At 40.0% G+C, this 16,005-nt stretch overlaps 1 protein-coding gene across 1 annotated transcript in view; it reads right to left on the minus strand.

Moving 5' to 3' along the window:
* Nucleotides 1-93: 93 nt before the first annotated feature.
* Nucleotides 94-16,005, minus strand: part of TRIADDRAFT_59472 (uncharacterized protein) — a gene marked incomplete at both ends in the record, with an annotated part of 16,187 nt that continues 275 nt past the window's right edge. The window contains 3 exons of the mRNA XM_002115557.1: nucleotides 94-4,836; nucleotides 5,076-5,344; nucleotides 5,474-15,997. Coding sequence (XP_002115593.1) covers nucleotides 94-4,836; nucleotides 5,076-5,344; nucleotides 5,474-15,997 — 15,536 coding nt within the window. The remainder of the gene's footprint in view (nucleotides 4,837-5,075; nucleotides 5,345-5,473; nucleotides 15,998-16,005) is intronic.

Consider the following 16,005-nt stretch of genomic DNA (forward strand, 5'->3'; position numbering starts at 1 on the left):
ACAGCGATAGTAGCTTTTGATGCAGTTGCCGTTTCCACATCTAAATTCTTGTCTGTTGCAATATCTATTCACTATTTATATTATTAATAGTAGTTAATACCAAACGAGTGAGTCTTTATATTCAATAGAAAGACATTGTACACTTATATAAATGAGAGAAAAATTTATAAACGCACCTGTCAAACATTTACTGAATTGAACATCATCAATAGCCACATAAGAAGTTTTAGAATATTGCGTTGAACCGGCAAGTATGATCTTAAATTTGGATTGAGAACCAATATTGGCGATAGCCTTTTTCCATTGATTTTTGGTATCTTGACTAATGTAAGTTAATTTTCTCGTTTCGACTTGGTCTTCAATGTAAACGCCAATGTAACGATGGCTAAGCGATTTCGACATGGCGTACCAAAATGAGATTTGACAATCATGCCCTGAGTTAGCGTATGTTACCGTTTCTAGCATAGCAACCATTCTATTATTATAATTACTTTTGGGTACAACATATAAATAGTGGCCAGGAGTGGTGACTTTGCTATGGTCAGTAGTTGGTGTATTCGGGTTATTAGTATTATTGGCTAGAGTGAGGGTCCAATTCATGCCTGAATTGTATGGAGTTCTTGACCAACCACACCAACCGTTTTCGAAGTTGCATGACGATCCACAGTTTAATTCATCTGATCCATCATTGCAATCGTTATTAAAATTGCATACTTTTCCACGATCAATACATTGAGCTCCGCTAGCACAAGTGAATTGATTGGCGCCACAGCTGCCAGGTTGTGTTGGTGTTGGAGTTGGCATACCAGGAATGGTGCCACCGGGTTTACAACCAGGTGTAAATGAGACACCATCAAGGCCAAGTTCAGAATCGTAACGTCTTCCTACGATTCCTTCAAAAACAACTTGGAAAGGTGAAGAGGTAGCAATCGGTAGGATAAGTTTTTTCCAGAATGCAATAGTATTGTTGCTAGTAGTATAAATTCGCTGTAAGCCATTAGGTGAGTTATAACTTGTTCGTATATAAACATTAAGTGTGCCGATAAATGTTCCCGGTGATATATAGAAGAAACGCACTGAGCAACTTGCACTTTGTGCTGCTGCTTGGAATACTTTAGTGATAAGTCGAGAACTATCACCTGCATTAGCTGGATATGTGTCCCTCAATTTCATATAATAACCAGAAGTAGAGCCTTGAGTAGCATCAGTTTTGATAGCACCGAAAGTTGAGCCTTGCTCTCTTCTCCATGTTGTACCCAGGCTCATTTCGGTAAAGTAGCATAAGCCGTGTTCAAAATCACAACGGGCAACTGCATAATTGGTACATGACGTTGTTTCATCCAAATTATTACCACAGTCATTGCCATAATCACAGACATATTGATTATTGACACACAAACCTCCAGTACAGTTAAATGTATTTGGCGGACAAACACTATAAATTGGTGGAGGTTTACAATTTTTAAAAGTGATATCATCAAGAGCGATATCGCCTTGATAGGATACACCACGTGTAGCAATAAAAACAACTTTGTAATTTCTCCTTAAGCCAATGATTACTTCAGCATTCTTCCATTGACTACCTTGTCCAAGATCTTCAGTCCATAGTACATTATAACCCGTATTTCCAACTTGCACTGCTACACTAAGTGAACCAGTGATAAATCCACTCATATGATACCAAAAGTTAATACTACATTGTTGTCCTGTTGATCCAATAGTTGGTGTCTGCAGGTATGCTCTGTCATTAAATTTTCCAGGCGATGAATCAGCGAAAGCATACCAGCCTGTATTTTTGCCTGTTGTGTGATCAATAGTGGGTCCAGTACTACCTCCAGTTGATGTTTTAGCTTGATGACGTTCCCACTTGTATTTAACTCGGTTAGGATCAGTTGAGCTGCTTACCGGCAACCAACCGCACATTCCATTTTCAAAGTTGCAAGTAGTATTAACGCAATTTGTTTCATCAGAACCATCGTTACAGTCATTGTTAAAATTGCAAACCAAACTTTTATCGACACATTGGCCTGAACGACAACGGAATTGTAATGCAGTACATGCACTTGGTCCAGATGTTGTTGCGCCAGTGACTGGAGGTGTAGGTGCAGTAGGTAAAGCTTGACTATATGGTAAGCAATCTGGCGTTGTGGATATATCATCAATTGCTATATCGCCTGAGTGGCTATCGCCTACTGATCCTTGTAATATAATTTGGAAGTGACTAGATACCGGTAAAGAAACTTGTCCACGATGCCATAAATCGCCTTGGCTACCGCTCTTGGACCATAACTGTACTGTTGGACCATTAATTTGCGTTCTCATCAATACTGACAAGGTATTCACCGTTGATCCATACATATAGTAAAAGAATCGGATGGTACATTTAGTGGTTGTTGTGCGGAAATTACGACTTAATAATCTTGCTCGATCACCAAATTGTTGTGATGAGGCTTCAATATAGAGGTAATGACCAGCAATAGTGCCAAGGGTATGATCACGATCTGGTCCAGTAGCAAAAGAAGGCGTTGGACCAGTTTGCATAGTCCAATCGAAATTGTCTGATGTGTTATCTTGTCTCCAATTACATAAGCCATGCTCGAAATCGCATCTGCTATAAGATTGACATTTTGTGCCAATTTCATCGGTATTATCACCACAATCATCAGTAAGATCGCATAGTTTATTGTTAGATACGCATGAACCTCGACTACATCGGAATTGACCTGGTAGACATGATGATACTATCGGTGGTAGGCTACAGTTATTAAAGCGAATATCATCGATAGCAATAGCACCGTTAAATGATGTAAAATAACGCGCGTTAAATATAATTCGGAATTTAGTTTGTCTTGAAACGATCCCAATTGTTGCAGTATTCCATGATGTACCTTTGTCACCTCGTAATTGTATTAACCTAGTTGCTACCGGTAAACCTTGTTGTTGAAGGTAGACGTCTAATATGCCAGAAGTTGAGCTATGCATCCAATAGGCGAATGATAGCGCACAACCCTGGAAAGCAAAATTGAAAGTTTTAGTTGTGAAATTTGCGTTCGAGTTAGAATTGGGTAATCCAAATGATGATCCAAAACTTCCACCAATAAATGCATAATGTCCCTTAGCTGTTTTGAGCGTATTATCAGTTGATGGACCTTTCGATTCTAAACCTATAGAAGCTGCTACCGTTTTCCATTTAAATGTCACTTTATTAAAGTTAGTATTCGATCCGGTCATGCTGCAATTACCATTCTCGAAAGTACACAATGAGAAACAACCTTGAGACCATTCATCTGACCCATCTTGGCAGTCGTTAACAAAATCACAAACAAGGTTCTTAGGAATGCATGTTCCAGTTGAGTAACAACCAAATTGATTACTATTACAATTATTTGGAACACGAATTGTTGGAGTAGTTAAAGTGGGTGTTGTAGCTCTTGGTGTTCTCGTAACAGGGAAGGTACCAGTGTATTGCTTACAGTCAGGAGTTAAGGATACATCATCAACAGCAATATCGCCTTGATAGTTTGCTCCAATAATACCTTCTAATAGAATCTGCACAGGTTGACTGCTAGATATTGGAACAACAGCTCTATACCATTTTCCTCCTTGATTGCCAGATTTAGTCCAAGCAGTGGTTTCTATACCCCCTATACTTGTACGTGTTTTAACATTTAGCGTACCAATTCCAGATCCATACATGCTGTAGAAGAAGCGTAATTTACAATTGCCATTACTGCTAATTGAAATTGGTTTACTGGCTAATCTGGCTTTTTGACCTGGTGATTTACTAGTAGCATCGATGTACATATAGTAACCAGATGAAGTACCGTAAGTATGATCACGGAATGGACCGGTATTGGATGAAGCAACTGCGCCAGCACCTCTTTGCCAATTAAAATTGTCGTCAACTAATTGAGTCCAACCGCAAGTACCAGCTTCAAAAGAACAACGTTGTTGATAGTTTCCACAGTTCAATTCATCGCTGTTGTCAGTAACACCGCAATCAACAGAATAGTCGCACACAAAATCATTCGAGATACAACCGTTACTAATACTACATTTGAATTGAGAACTACTAGGTGTAGTACACGTTGGAAGTGCGGAACAATTAATCATTTTCAAATCGTCGATTGCAACATCTCCATCAAATGAAGCACCTCGTACACCTTCCATGATCAATCTAAATGGCGAAGTTCGTCGGCCTATCGATACCATCGTCTGCTGCCACGTATTACCCTGACTGCCACTTTTTCCCCATAATTGTGCCATCTTGGTGCCATTAGTAGTTGCAACAAATACATTAAGATTGCCGATTGAGTCACCATACATGTGGCGCCAGAACGAAAATACGCAGGTGGCTGGGGCAAATTGGATTATAGAACTGTATAAGTCTGCAGTATTACCGATAATTCCATTACTAGTTTCGATATAGAGGTAATGACCCGATGATGTTTGCAATGTGTGATCAGTAGCTGGGCCAGTCTGAAAGCTAGGAGTAGATCCTTTGTGACGAACCCAGTCAAAGTTATCCGAGCTACCATTATACCAGCCGCAATTAACGTCAGAAAATATTAATCGCTTTTCAAATGTACATGTGCCACAATTGGCTTCATCGGAACCGTCCGTGCAATCAGTTTTAAAGTCACAAACTTGGTTTTGCTTAATGCATTGTCCATTTGTAGTACATGTAAACCCATTGCATGCTGGAACTGTTGGCTTTGGCACTGTGGTAGGTAGATTTGGTATACTGCCACCAAATTTGCATCCTGGTGTAAAGCTAATGTCATCAATAGCCATATCACTTGCGTATCCTGGGCCGGCTCTACCTTGAATGACAACCTGCATAGCAAATATTGAAATGATTAAAATACCTTGCAAAATCAGTTGGTATCATATAGTTATGCCAAATAGTTACATCTTCGTTAGGCAATGAATTTTCTTCTAATTAATATATATTTATGTTACACATAGATGCTGTATATATGCATAGAATACATTCTACGGTAGATGGATAAGATAGGGCCATAGGTAATTACAGCTACTTGCTATCTTAGATAATATTAATGAACAATACTTACTTGGAAGTTATTGTTGCTAGTAAGAGGGATAGAAACCCTGTACCAAGTATCTCCTAGATTACGAGATTTTGACCATAAAGGAGTCATTGTCCCGCCATAGGTAGTCCAATAATAGACAGAAAGTGTGCCCATGTCTTGGCCATTCATGTTATACCAAAATCTTAATGTACAAGCGGAAGATGCTGTTGCTGGTACTAGAACGGCACTTGCAAGTTTTGCGGTTTCGTTAGTTTTCTGTGGGAATGAGCCTTCAACATATAGATATTTTCCTAATAATGTATAAGACGATAATTTTTTAGCCTTTAGATCAGTAGCATCGCTAAGAAAAAGAAACTGTCAGAATAACTTTGTTTAAAACCCGACCAATTTCTTAACAATAATAGATAACAGTATCTTACCTAAAATATTACCAGTAGTATGATCAGTGCTAGGTCCAGTTGCAGATGATACGGTTTGTCCTTGGCCTACGGTCCAATCAAAGTCATCATTTCCTGTTACTTGAGACCAGGTGCATAATCCATTTTCAAAGTTACACCGGGTGTATGTTGAGCACACAAGCAATGTTTCATCTGTTTTGTCGCAACAATCGTTATTAAAATCGCACTCTAGGTTGGCTTCATAGCAATAGTTATTCTTGCACTTCTTTTGAGAGCCTGGACATGTAGTTGGTGGACTTGGCTTAGCACAGTTAGAAAACTGTAAGTCATCAATAGCAATATCTCCGGTGCTACCAAATCTTGTTGAACCTGTAAATGTTAATTGAAAGCCGGAGGCACATGGAGGAAGCTGGACAGTAGCTTTTTTCCATTGATTACCTTGTGCACCGCTTAGAGTCCATAGTTGTCTAGATGTTAAAGTTGTAGGTGAGCCATAGTTTAGACTTAGTGCGCCAATACTACTACCGTACATATGATACCAGAATGAAAATTGGCAGGCGTTACTTGGACTGCGGAAAATAGGACTGGCTAAGTAAGCTTCATCATTGTTATTTCCGTTGTCTTTTTCAATGTACATATAATAACCGTTGGCAGTACCAGAAGTATGATCAGTGGATGGTCCTGTATTATTTGTTGGAGTTCCTCCTTTGTTACGCATCCAAACTAAATTACCTGATTTAGCTGGTGCTGTCCAACCACATGTTCCTTGCTCAAATGAACATGTTGCCGGGCATTTGTTTTCGTCAGAACGGTCACCGCAGTTATTTATAAAGTTGCAGAATAAGTTGGAATCGATGCAAGTATTGCTAGTAGTACATTTTTGCTGTCCTGTAGAACACCCAGGACTGGTTGGTTTAGGTAATGATAATGGTGTATTTGATATTTGGCAGGATGGTGTGAGCGAAATATCATCGATTGCAATATCACTATTAGTACTATTGCCATTTTTGCTTGTAAATACTATTTGAGCAGCGTTGGCGACATTAATCTGAATGGATGCTTTTCGCCAGATATCACCTTGGTTACCAGACATTTTCCAGATTTGAGTAAGTGGTCCTAGCCATACAGAACGCAAGGATACAGTTAAACTGTCTATATCTTTACCATACATATGATACCAAAATCGGAACATGCAATTGGTTGAGGGTAAAACCGAAAAAGTTGATCTAAGATTGGCCGAGTACCGTTGATTACCGAAATTGGCATCGGAATACATGTATGTACCTTTAGAGGTACCTAAGGTGTGATCAAAATTAGGACCAGTTGTCGAAGAGAAGGAGCCGCCAAATTTTCTGTTCCAGTCAAAGTTGTCATCATCTTCATTTGCCCAGTCACACATAGACGACTCAAAGTTACATCGTTTTTTATAATTATTGCAATTATTCTCGTCTGAGTAATCACCGCAATCGTTAGAGTAATCACAAACTTGTGATGGTTGTATACATAGTCCATTGGCACATTGGAATGAACCGATATTACAGACTTGCGGTGGCGGAAATCGGCAATCCATAAACGAGATATCATCGACTGCCTGAACACTAGAAGTGCCGAACAGCGGCGAAAATGGGGGCTGGTATCTGAATCGTAATTGGAAGCCAGCATCACGATAACCTATGCCAATTGTGTTATTCCTCCAAGTTCTGCTTGTTGTACCATATCTTGACCACAGACTGGTACTAACACCATTACTTATTATGCTTAGTGATAAGCTTCCGCCACTTTTTTGATAATAGAAATATTGTATTTTGCATGTAGCGTAAGCTTGTGGTAATTTACTACTGATCATTACTGATGATCTAGCAAAGAAGATAGAGCTAAGCGATTTTACATACATGTAAAAACCAGATGACGAACCAGTAGTATGATCTGAAGCTGGGCCACCGATAACAGCACTAGCTCGTTTCCATTTATCATTTCCAGAGCTGATATCTTTCCATCCGCAAGTACTGGTTTCAAAAGTGCAAGCTCCACAATTTGATTGATTCCAGCTAGCACATTGAGTAGCTGTTGAAGGTGTTGGGGTTGGTAAAGTACCAGCAATAGTAGTGTTTGGTGCAACGGTTGGTTTATAAATTTTACAATCGGGCGTAAATGATATATCATCAATGGCAATATCACCTTTAGAACCACCTACGGTAGCTTCGATAACAACTGAGAAATAACCTGTACTAAAGAATGAGACCTCAGCTCTTAACCAACTATCACCTTGATCACCTGATTTGGACCAAACTTTTTTCATAGGCGACAATGAAGAGTTAGTATATATATTTAAACTTCCAGTATTAGATCCGTACATATGATAATACAGACGTAATTTACATTTGCCAGTAAGTGTAGGAGCCCAGTAAGTTGAAGATATTTGAGCTTTTTCACCAGTTGTTTCAAAAGAGGAATCAATAGTTAGGTATTGTCCATAACTTGTGCCTAGGGTATGATCGCGTGATGGACCTGTAGATGATGTAAATGTTGTACCTTTATCAAGCCTCCAATTGAAGTCATCGCTCTTAGATTGAACAAAAGTGCATAAGCCTTGTTCAAAGTCACAACGTGTATATCCAAGTGTATTGCAATTGACTTCATCGCTAGAATCACCACAATTATTTGTAAAGTCGCAGATTGTATTGGTTGGAATACAGGAGCCTCGTTGACATCTAAATAAGCTAGAGCTACATGTTGGTTGAATTGGCGGTAATTTGCATTCATAGAAGGAAATGTCATCAATAGCGATATTAGATGGACTAAAGAATGAATTATCTCCTTCAAAAGTAAGTTGAAAACTGTTACTTCTAGCACCGAAATAAACAGTTTGAAGCTTCCATGTATTAGTAGTAATGCCAGTAACAGATGCTAACTGCGTTTTAGGTGCCGGGTCTTCTTTCATATATAGCTCAACTGAACCAGTAACACTAGAGGAGACACTGTTACTTATGGAATACCAAAATCGTATTTCACAAGCTGAACCAGTTGGGCTTAACTTAGGGCTAGTAAATTTAGCTGGCCCAAAGAATGCCTTATCGTCTGCTAATGCTAAGTAATACCCTATTGCTGATCCTAATGTATGATCGATAGATGGTACTTTTTGTGAAGCAGGTGAGCCATAACGTCCTCGTATCCATTTGTATTCGCCATCATTGCCAATTGTATATCCGCAAATACCGCTTTCGAAGTTGCATCGACCACACTTTGCTTCATCGCTTGAATCTTTGCAATCTGAGATGTAATCGCATATCTTATTAGATGCAACACAAGAATTATCATCCTTGCAACGGAATGCACAAGAATTTGGAGTTGGAGTTGGCGTAGTAGGTTGGCAGGCACCATTATAGATGCTGATGTCATCAATAGCAATATCACTTTGCCTAAATGTACCTCTTACAGCTTCGAATACTAGTTGATATGCTTGAGTGTTACTTGGAACACTGATTTGAGTATATTTCCAGTAGTGTTGTTGATTTCCACTAATATTCCATAATTGGCTAGCACTATTGCCATACATCCACAAAACATTCAAGCTGCCCATATTTTGACCATACATAAAATACCAGAAAGTCAAGCATCGCCCACTTGATGCTGGGAATACTTCACTCATAAGTCGTGCTTTGTTACCAGGACGGAGATTATCGGCATTCATAAAAGCATAATAACCTTGTGGAGTGCCTAGCGTATGATCAACCACTGGACCGGTAGAAGATGTTGGAGTTGGTCCCTTCCAACGCTGCCAGTCAGCATTATCTCCTACCTGAGTATTCGACCATGAACATAAATCACTTTCGAAACTGCAACTACCAGGTGCAGGACAAGCACCGTCTGTTGTGCCAATATCATCCAGAGCTAAAATACCAACATTAGCGGATCCGCGTACAGCCTCAAGTACTATTGTGTACGATGTGCCACTTGAAATAGTTACTTGAGAAACTAGCCAATTACTTAGTAGAGTGCCACTTCTAGTCCAGATTTTATTCAATTTACCAAAACTCTTCGTATAGATATTGATGGATCCAACACCAGATCCAAAAGCAACATAATTGATCTTGAGACATTTTGGCCTAGTCGGTGGAAGTTGGCGTGATTCTAAGCGTGCATAATCATTTAATTGTTGATTTTCCATGACTGCATAAATGTAATGGCCAAATTGAGTTCCTAAGGTATGATCGATAGCAGGGCCAAGACCGTTGCTACTGTTACCATTACCAAAAGACCAGTCAAACATATCACTGATATCCTGAGAGTATCCGCAAAGGGTTGGCAGTTCAAATTCACATATTGGTTGTGGTGGGCACCCTTGATAGTTGAACTTGAGATCATCGATGGCAATGTCACTTTGGTAAGCAGAAAAACCATAAGGATGTGTCGATTCCAATACTAATTGGAAAGGTTGTGGTCGAGTAAATTCAAGGACGGCATGGCGCCAGACATTTCCAAGATTGCCACTTCTAGTCCACAATGGTCCAGGTCCATAATTATTTCCTACTTTGATATATAAATTTAGAGTGCCAATTTCTTCGCCATACATATGGTACCAAAATTGGAAGCACATAGATGCAGTAGGAGAATTTGGAGGAATTGAAGCACTAATTAAGCGAGCACGATCGTTTGCATTTCTAGAGGAGCCCTCCGAATAAGCGTACCAACCTCGATTACTATTTAAGGTATGATCTACAGAAGGTCCGGTTGAAGAGGAAAATGTAGATCCTTGATTCCGAGTCCAATTGAAAGTATCGGTAGCAACATCTTGTTGCCAATTGCAGAAACCATTCTCAAAGTTACAATCGAATAATGTTGGTGGCAAGGTTGGTGTTGGACCAGGTTGAGTTGGTGTTGGAGTTGGCTGCGATGAGCTACTACAATTAGCCAAGAATGATAGATCATCAATAGCAATATCTACTTTCACCTGACCTACCACACCGACGACTTGAATAACGTAAGGTTGAGTGCTAGAATATACAATCTGGACATTTTGCCATGTTCTTGAGGATGCAAGTTGGTTACGAATCCATAATAATGTACCAAATTGGCTACCTTGCCTCTTTATATAGACCGATAGACTTCCTACCTTATTGGAGCTTGTGAAGAGGTCATAGAAGTGATACCACATGCTGAAGCAGCGAGAAGTAGTTGGGGGCAACATTTGACTTTGTAAAATAGCTTTCGAACTAGTGTTAACATTACTTGCTTCCAAGTACATATATTTACCCGCCGATGTTCCTAGTGTGTGATCAGTAAATGGTCCAGTAAAGAATGAAGGTGTACTACCTCGATTAACGGTCCAGTCAAAGGTATCTCCAGTTCTAACATTTGTCCAAGTGCAAAGACCGTTTTCAAAATTACAATTGCCTGGTGGTGGACAAGCTCCATCGCGGAATTGTAAGTCGTCAATAGCAATGTTCCCATCTCCACTGGCAGTGCTTGCTTCAATAACCGCTTGCCATGGACTAGTTAATCCACTAAGTGTAGCTTGAGCTATATTCCATGTCGTACCTTGGTTACCACTTTGACTCCATACTGCGCTACTTAAGGTACCTTTTTCTTTACTGTATACTTTGAGTGTACCTGCATTACCAGTCATGCGATAGTAGAATACCAAGCACTTCTTAAGTTGAGCGGTAGCAGCTGGTGGAAATTTCGGCCCAACTAAACGTGATTTAGCATTGGGATTACTATATGATGATACATACATGTAATAACCGGTTGCTGTATTTGTTGTATGATCTGTTGGTGGTCCAGATCCTTGCTTATCGTTACCACCTTTGGCACGAGTCCAGTTAAATGCATTAGCTTTATCTTGCATCCATTGACAGGTATTGATCTCAAAAGTGCAATCGACAGTTCTAGGACATTCACCATCCTTGATTGCAATGTCATCAAGACCAATATCGCTCTGAAATCCGTTACCTCGAACTGCTTCGAAAACAAGTTGATATGGAGTTGTACTACTAATTTGTCGATTGCCTGATAACCATTGAGTTCCTTGAGTACCTGATTTCGACCAAACAAGTGTATCTTTATTGCTTTGGCGGAGATATATATTGAGAGTACCGACATCAGCTCCGTACATACTATACCAAAAGTACAGGCAACGACTTGATGATGCAGTGAGACTAGGACTAACAAGCCTTGCATAGTCTTTATTCCTTGCACCTGTTGCTTCAATATAAATATAGTAGCCATTTCCAGTAGTGTGATCGCCAGTTGGTCCTGTACCAAAGCTTGGAGTTGAGCTATTTCGTCTTATGAATTGGAGAGGTGTGTTGGGTTGATTAGTCCAACTACAAAAACCGTTAGTAAAATTGCAATCATTTGGCCCATTCAATGGTACAATATTACTTGGTGGTGGGAGTTCAGGTCCACATTGAGGCACTTTGCAGTATGCCCATATTTTACTGGGGTCAGTTGTGTAACACCATGGACCACCTGGCTTATTATCAGGATTACGGCAATAATTATGATTTCCTATACCCATTGCTGAATAATTACTCGGCACAATGCTGTGTGGGTGAGGACTTTGCAGATTCCAATTTTGGCATGTAGTAGAATATTTTGTACGAGATGATGTACCACGATAGCTATTGCCATTGCCGTTATAACAGTTAGTGGAGCAAATACCTGATGATACTGAGAAATCATCGATGGCAATATCACCTGAACTAGCACCTGCTGTTGTAGCTTGAACGATAATTCTAAAGATAGTTGAGCTACTGATAGTAACTAGTCCATGCTTCCAACCTACGCCTTGATTACCAGAGATTTGACCAATAACCGATATTGCACCATTTCGATTAAGAGATACCGATAATGTACCAATGTTCTCACCATACATATTATACCAAACGCTGAAACATGCTGCAGTTATGGGTAAGAATTGAGTGCTGACAAGTTGTGCTTTGCCATTAACAGCAAACTGAGTGTTAAGTAAATTACTACTTTGTATAAACATGTAATGACCAAAGCGTGTACCAAGAGTATGATCAATTGAAGGTCCAGTATTAGCACTAGGGGTATCACCACTACCTCGGATCCAATTAATATCATTACTTAAGGAATTGGCCCAAGTACATAAGCTTGATTCGAAATCACAATCGGCCGGTCCGGGACAGGCACCTGCTGTAAGACCAACATCATCTATGGCTATATCACCTTGGATTCCATTTCCGACACTGGCATCAAAGACTGCTCTCCAGCTGGATATATAACTTCTAAGCGTAACTCTACCATATAACCATTGATTACCTTGATTACCAGTACGCCTCCAGCGTGGATTACTTAATGTGCCTGTTCCAGCGTTATTTAAGAACCTAATTAGGACTTGAAGGATACCAATGTTATTACCAGACATATGATACCAAAATGATAAACAACGTGAGCCTGGAGATTGTACAGGGCTTTGGATTCGTGCTTTATCGCCTCTGAATTCAAGTCCAGCATGAATATATAGGAAATGGCCTGATGATGTTTGAGTTGTATGATCAGTGGCGGGTCCAGTGCCTTGAGTAGGTGTACCATTGCTGCCAATATACCATTGAGCTTTTTCAGTAACATCGTTAGTCCAGCCGCATACTCCATTGTTGGTTGCTTCGAAATCGCAAACATCCGATGGTGGACAAGCTCCTGGTGTGAAGGAAATATCATCGACAGCAATATCACCTTGGAAATTATTGCCAGCAATACCACGTAAACGAATAGAGTAGGATACTCCACTTGATACTGTTACTTGAGCTTTTTGCCATAGGTTACCTTGACTACCTTGTCGTCTCCAAATCATTATCCTTGATATATTGGACGTGGAATAATCTCTATCAATAAATGCTTCTAATGTATTGACTTTTTCGCCGTACATTTGATACCAAAAGCGGAAACATGTTGCAGATGTTGGAGCAATGAATGGACTATAAATATCTGCATAAGGTGCTGTACTTGAATTAGTGGCAGTGATGCTAGTACTATCGATATCGAGATAATATCCAAGGCCTGATGTATGATCGTATTGTGGCCCAAGTCCTACACTTGTTGTACTTCCTTTTCGCAAAGACCAATCAAAGTTGTCATTCGTCGATTGTTTCCATAAGCAAAGATTACCGTTAGAAAAGTTACAATTATACGGTGAATTGCTAACCACAGCTGTCGGTTGTATCGGTGGTGGTAGAACAGTGCCATTGCAGACGCCATCGTAGAAAGAAATATCATCTAGCCCAATATCACCTGTAAATCCATTGCCTTTGGTAGCTTGGAATATAATCTGGTAAGAGGTTGTAGCAGTAAATTGCACTTGACCCTGTATCCATACGTTACCTTGTTGGCCGATAACGTTAGCTAATAGTGTTTGGAAACCGTCACCAAGCATAAATACAGATAAAGCACCTACCGTAGTACCTCTCATATGGAAGTAAAATCGTAAACATCTTGCATTTCCAGTCGGTCTAAAAATCTCACTAATTAATTGCGCTTTTGCACGCGGAGCAATTTGACTATTTGATGTTTCGATATATGCATAATGGCCTTTATTAGTACCGAGAGTATGATCACTTTGTGGACCAGTAGCGATACTATTTGTTGCGCCTGATGTAATTTCCCAATCAAATTGATCAGCTGCACCTTCGACATTACTCCATGTGCATAAGCCATTTTCGAAATCGCAACTGCCAGGTGGAGGGCATGGTCGGCGCAAGAATGCGATATCGTCTAGTGCAACATCACCAAATATTCCGTTGCCAACCACTGATTCGAATACAACTCTATAGGCATTTGGACTCCTCAGAGTAACTTGACCAATTTGCCATCTTGCACCTTGATTGCCAAAACGTTGCCATAGAGGAGTAGTTAATTGACTTTGACCAGCTGCTAACATGTAAACATTTAATAGACCAACAGTGGATCCGTACATATAGTACCAGAACTGTAAGCAATTTCCACTGGTTGAAGCTTTGAGTGGACTGATAATTCGCGCTCGACTACCAGGTCGCTGTGGTGTCGAGGATTCAGCATAGATGTAATAACCTGTAGGTGATCGCGATGTATGATCTACACTAGGTCCTGTATTAGGAGTTCCTGTTGGACCTATTTTTCTTGTCCAATTAAATGTATCTCCCTGATCTTGAAGCCAGCCACACCAACCTTCTTGGAAATCGCATTCATCGTTATATAATACGCAAGGTCTATCTAAGAATTGGACATCATCAATAGCAATGTCGCCTAAAAAGTTTGCACCGGTGTAACCCTCGAATGTAAAGTTATAGGGAATACCAGTCCTAATATTTCGTTGTGCTATCTTCCACTTGTCACCTTGTGGCCCAGAACGACTCCAAATAAGATGTCGAGCACCTTCGTCATTGCTAGCATAAACATCTAACATGTTAACGCTTTGGCCATGCATCCAATACCAAAATTGGAAGCAAAAGAAGGTAGTAGGGTGAGCTTGTACAGTCGGTGGTTGTAAAATAGCTACTTGATTAGGTTGTGTAAATGATGATTCAATATACATATAGTAGCCATTGCCGGTGGTATGATCATGTCGTGGTCCTGTACCAGTACTTGTTGTTGAGCCTCTGAAACGCCTCCATTTTAGTGAAGTATCCGATGGTTGCGTATAATTACATACACCTGTCTCAAATGTGCATCCATAAGGTAACTGTGGTGCTGGTGATGGTGTTACAATAGGCAAGTTGTTGACAGCGCAGCGACCAGGAGTGAATATGATATTATCGATGGCGAAATTTCCAGACATACCAGGACTCCTTTTGGCTTCAAAAATAATCTGGTAGGCTGTTGTTATACTATGAATAGTAATATTACCTTGCTTCCATTGATTCCCTTGAGCTCCTTTAATTTGGCTAAGGTAGTAAACTCGACCAGTATTGCGTCGTCTGATGTAGACGGTTAAATCGCCAGGATTAGCACCATTAACATAGTACCAGAAGCTTAAACATTGGCCAGCAGTAATTGGCAAATATTCACTATAAAATCGAGCAAACTGTGTAGTAGTGACACCGGAAGGAGTAGTTGAATTAGCATAAATATAGGAGCCTGTATTTTTTTGGGTAGTAACATCAGTTGTTGGCCCACCAGTAAAGCCTGGCAGACTAGGACTAGTAATGATCCAATTAAAACTATCCAATAAACTATTGTAATAGGCACATAAGCCATTTTCGAAGGTACAACTTCCAGGTGGAGGACATGCGCCATTTACAATTCTAATATCATCAACAGCGATTGTATGTTTGGCGCCATTACCAACGACGGCTTCAAAAGCAGGTATCCAACGATAATTGGCTTTAACGGTAACCCATGCATTAATCCATTGATTTCCAAGTGATCCAGTCATACTCCATAATGCAATTCCGTTGGAGGAGAATGTTGCAGCATAAAAATTCAACGAAGCGGTGGTATCGGAGCCATTCATATAGTACCAAAATTGAATACAAGTTCCATTGGTAGCGCTATAGGATGGCCCTTCAAGTTGTGCTTTATAACCAGGTGTTCTACCGGTTGTATCTGCATAT

The sequence above is a fragment of the Trichoplax adhaerens genome, genomic scaffold (assembly GCF_000150275.1).
Source record: "Trichoplax adhaerens TRIADscaffold_11 genomic scaffold, whole genome shotgun sequence".
NCBI classification, from domain to species: Eukaryota; Metazoa; Placozoa; class Uniplacotomia; order Trichoplacea; family Trichoplacidae; genus Trichoplax; species Trichoplax adhaerens.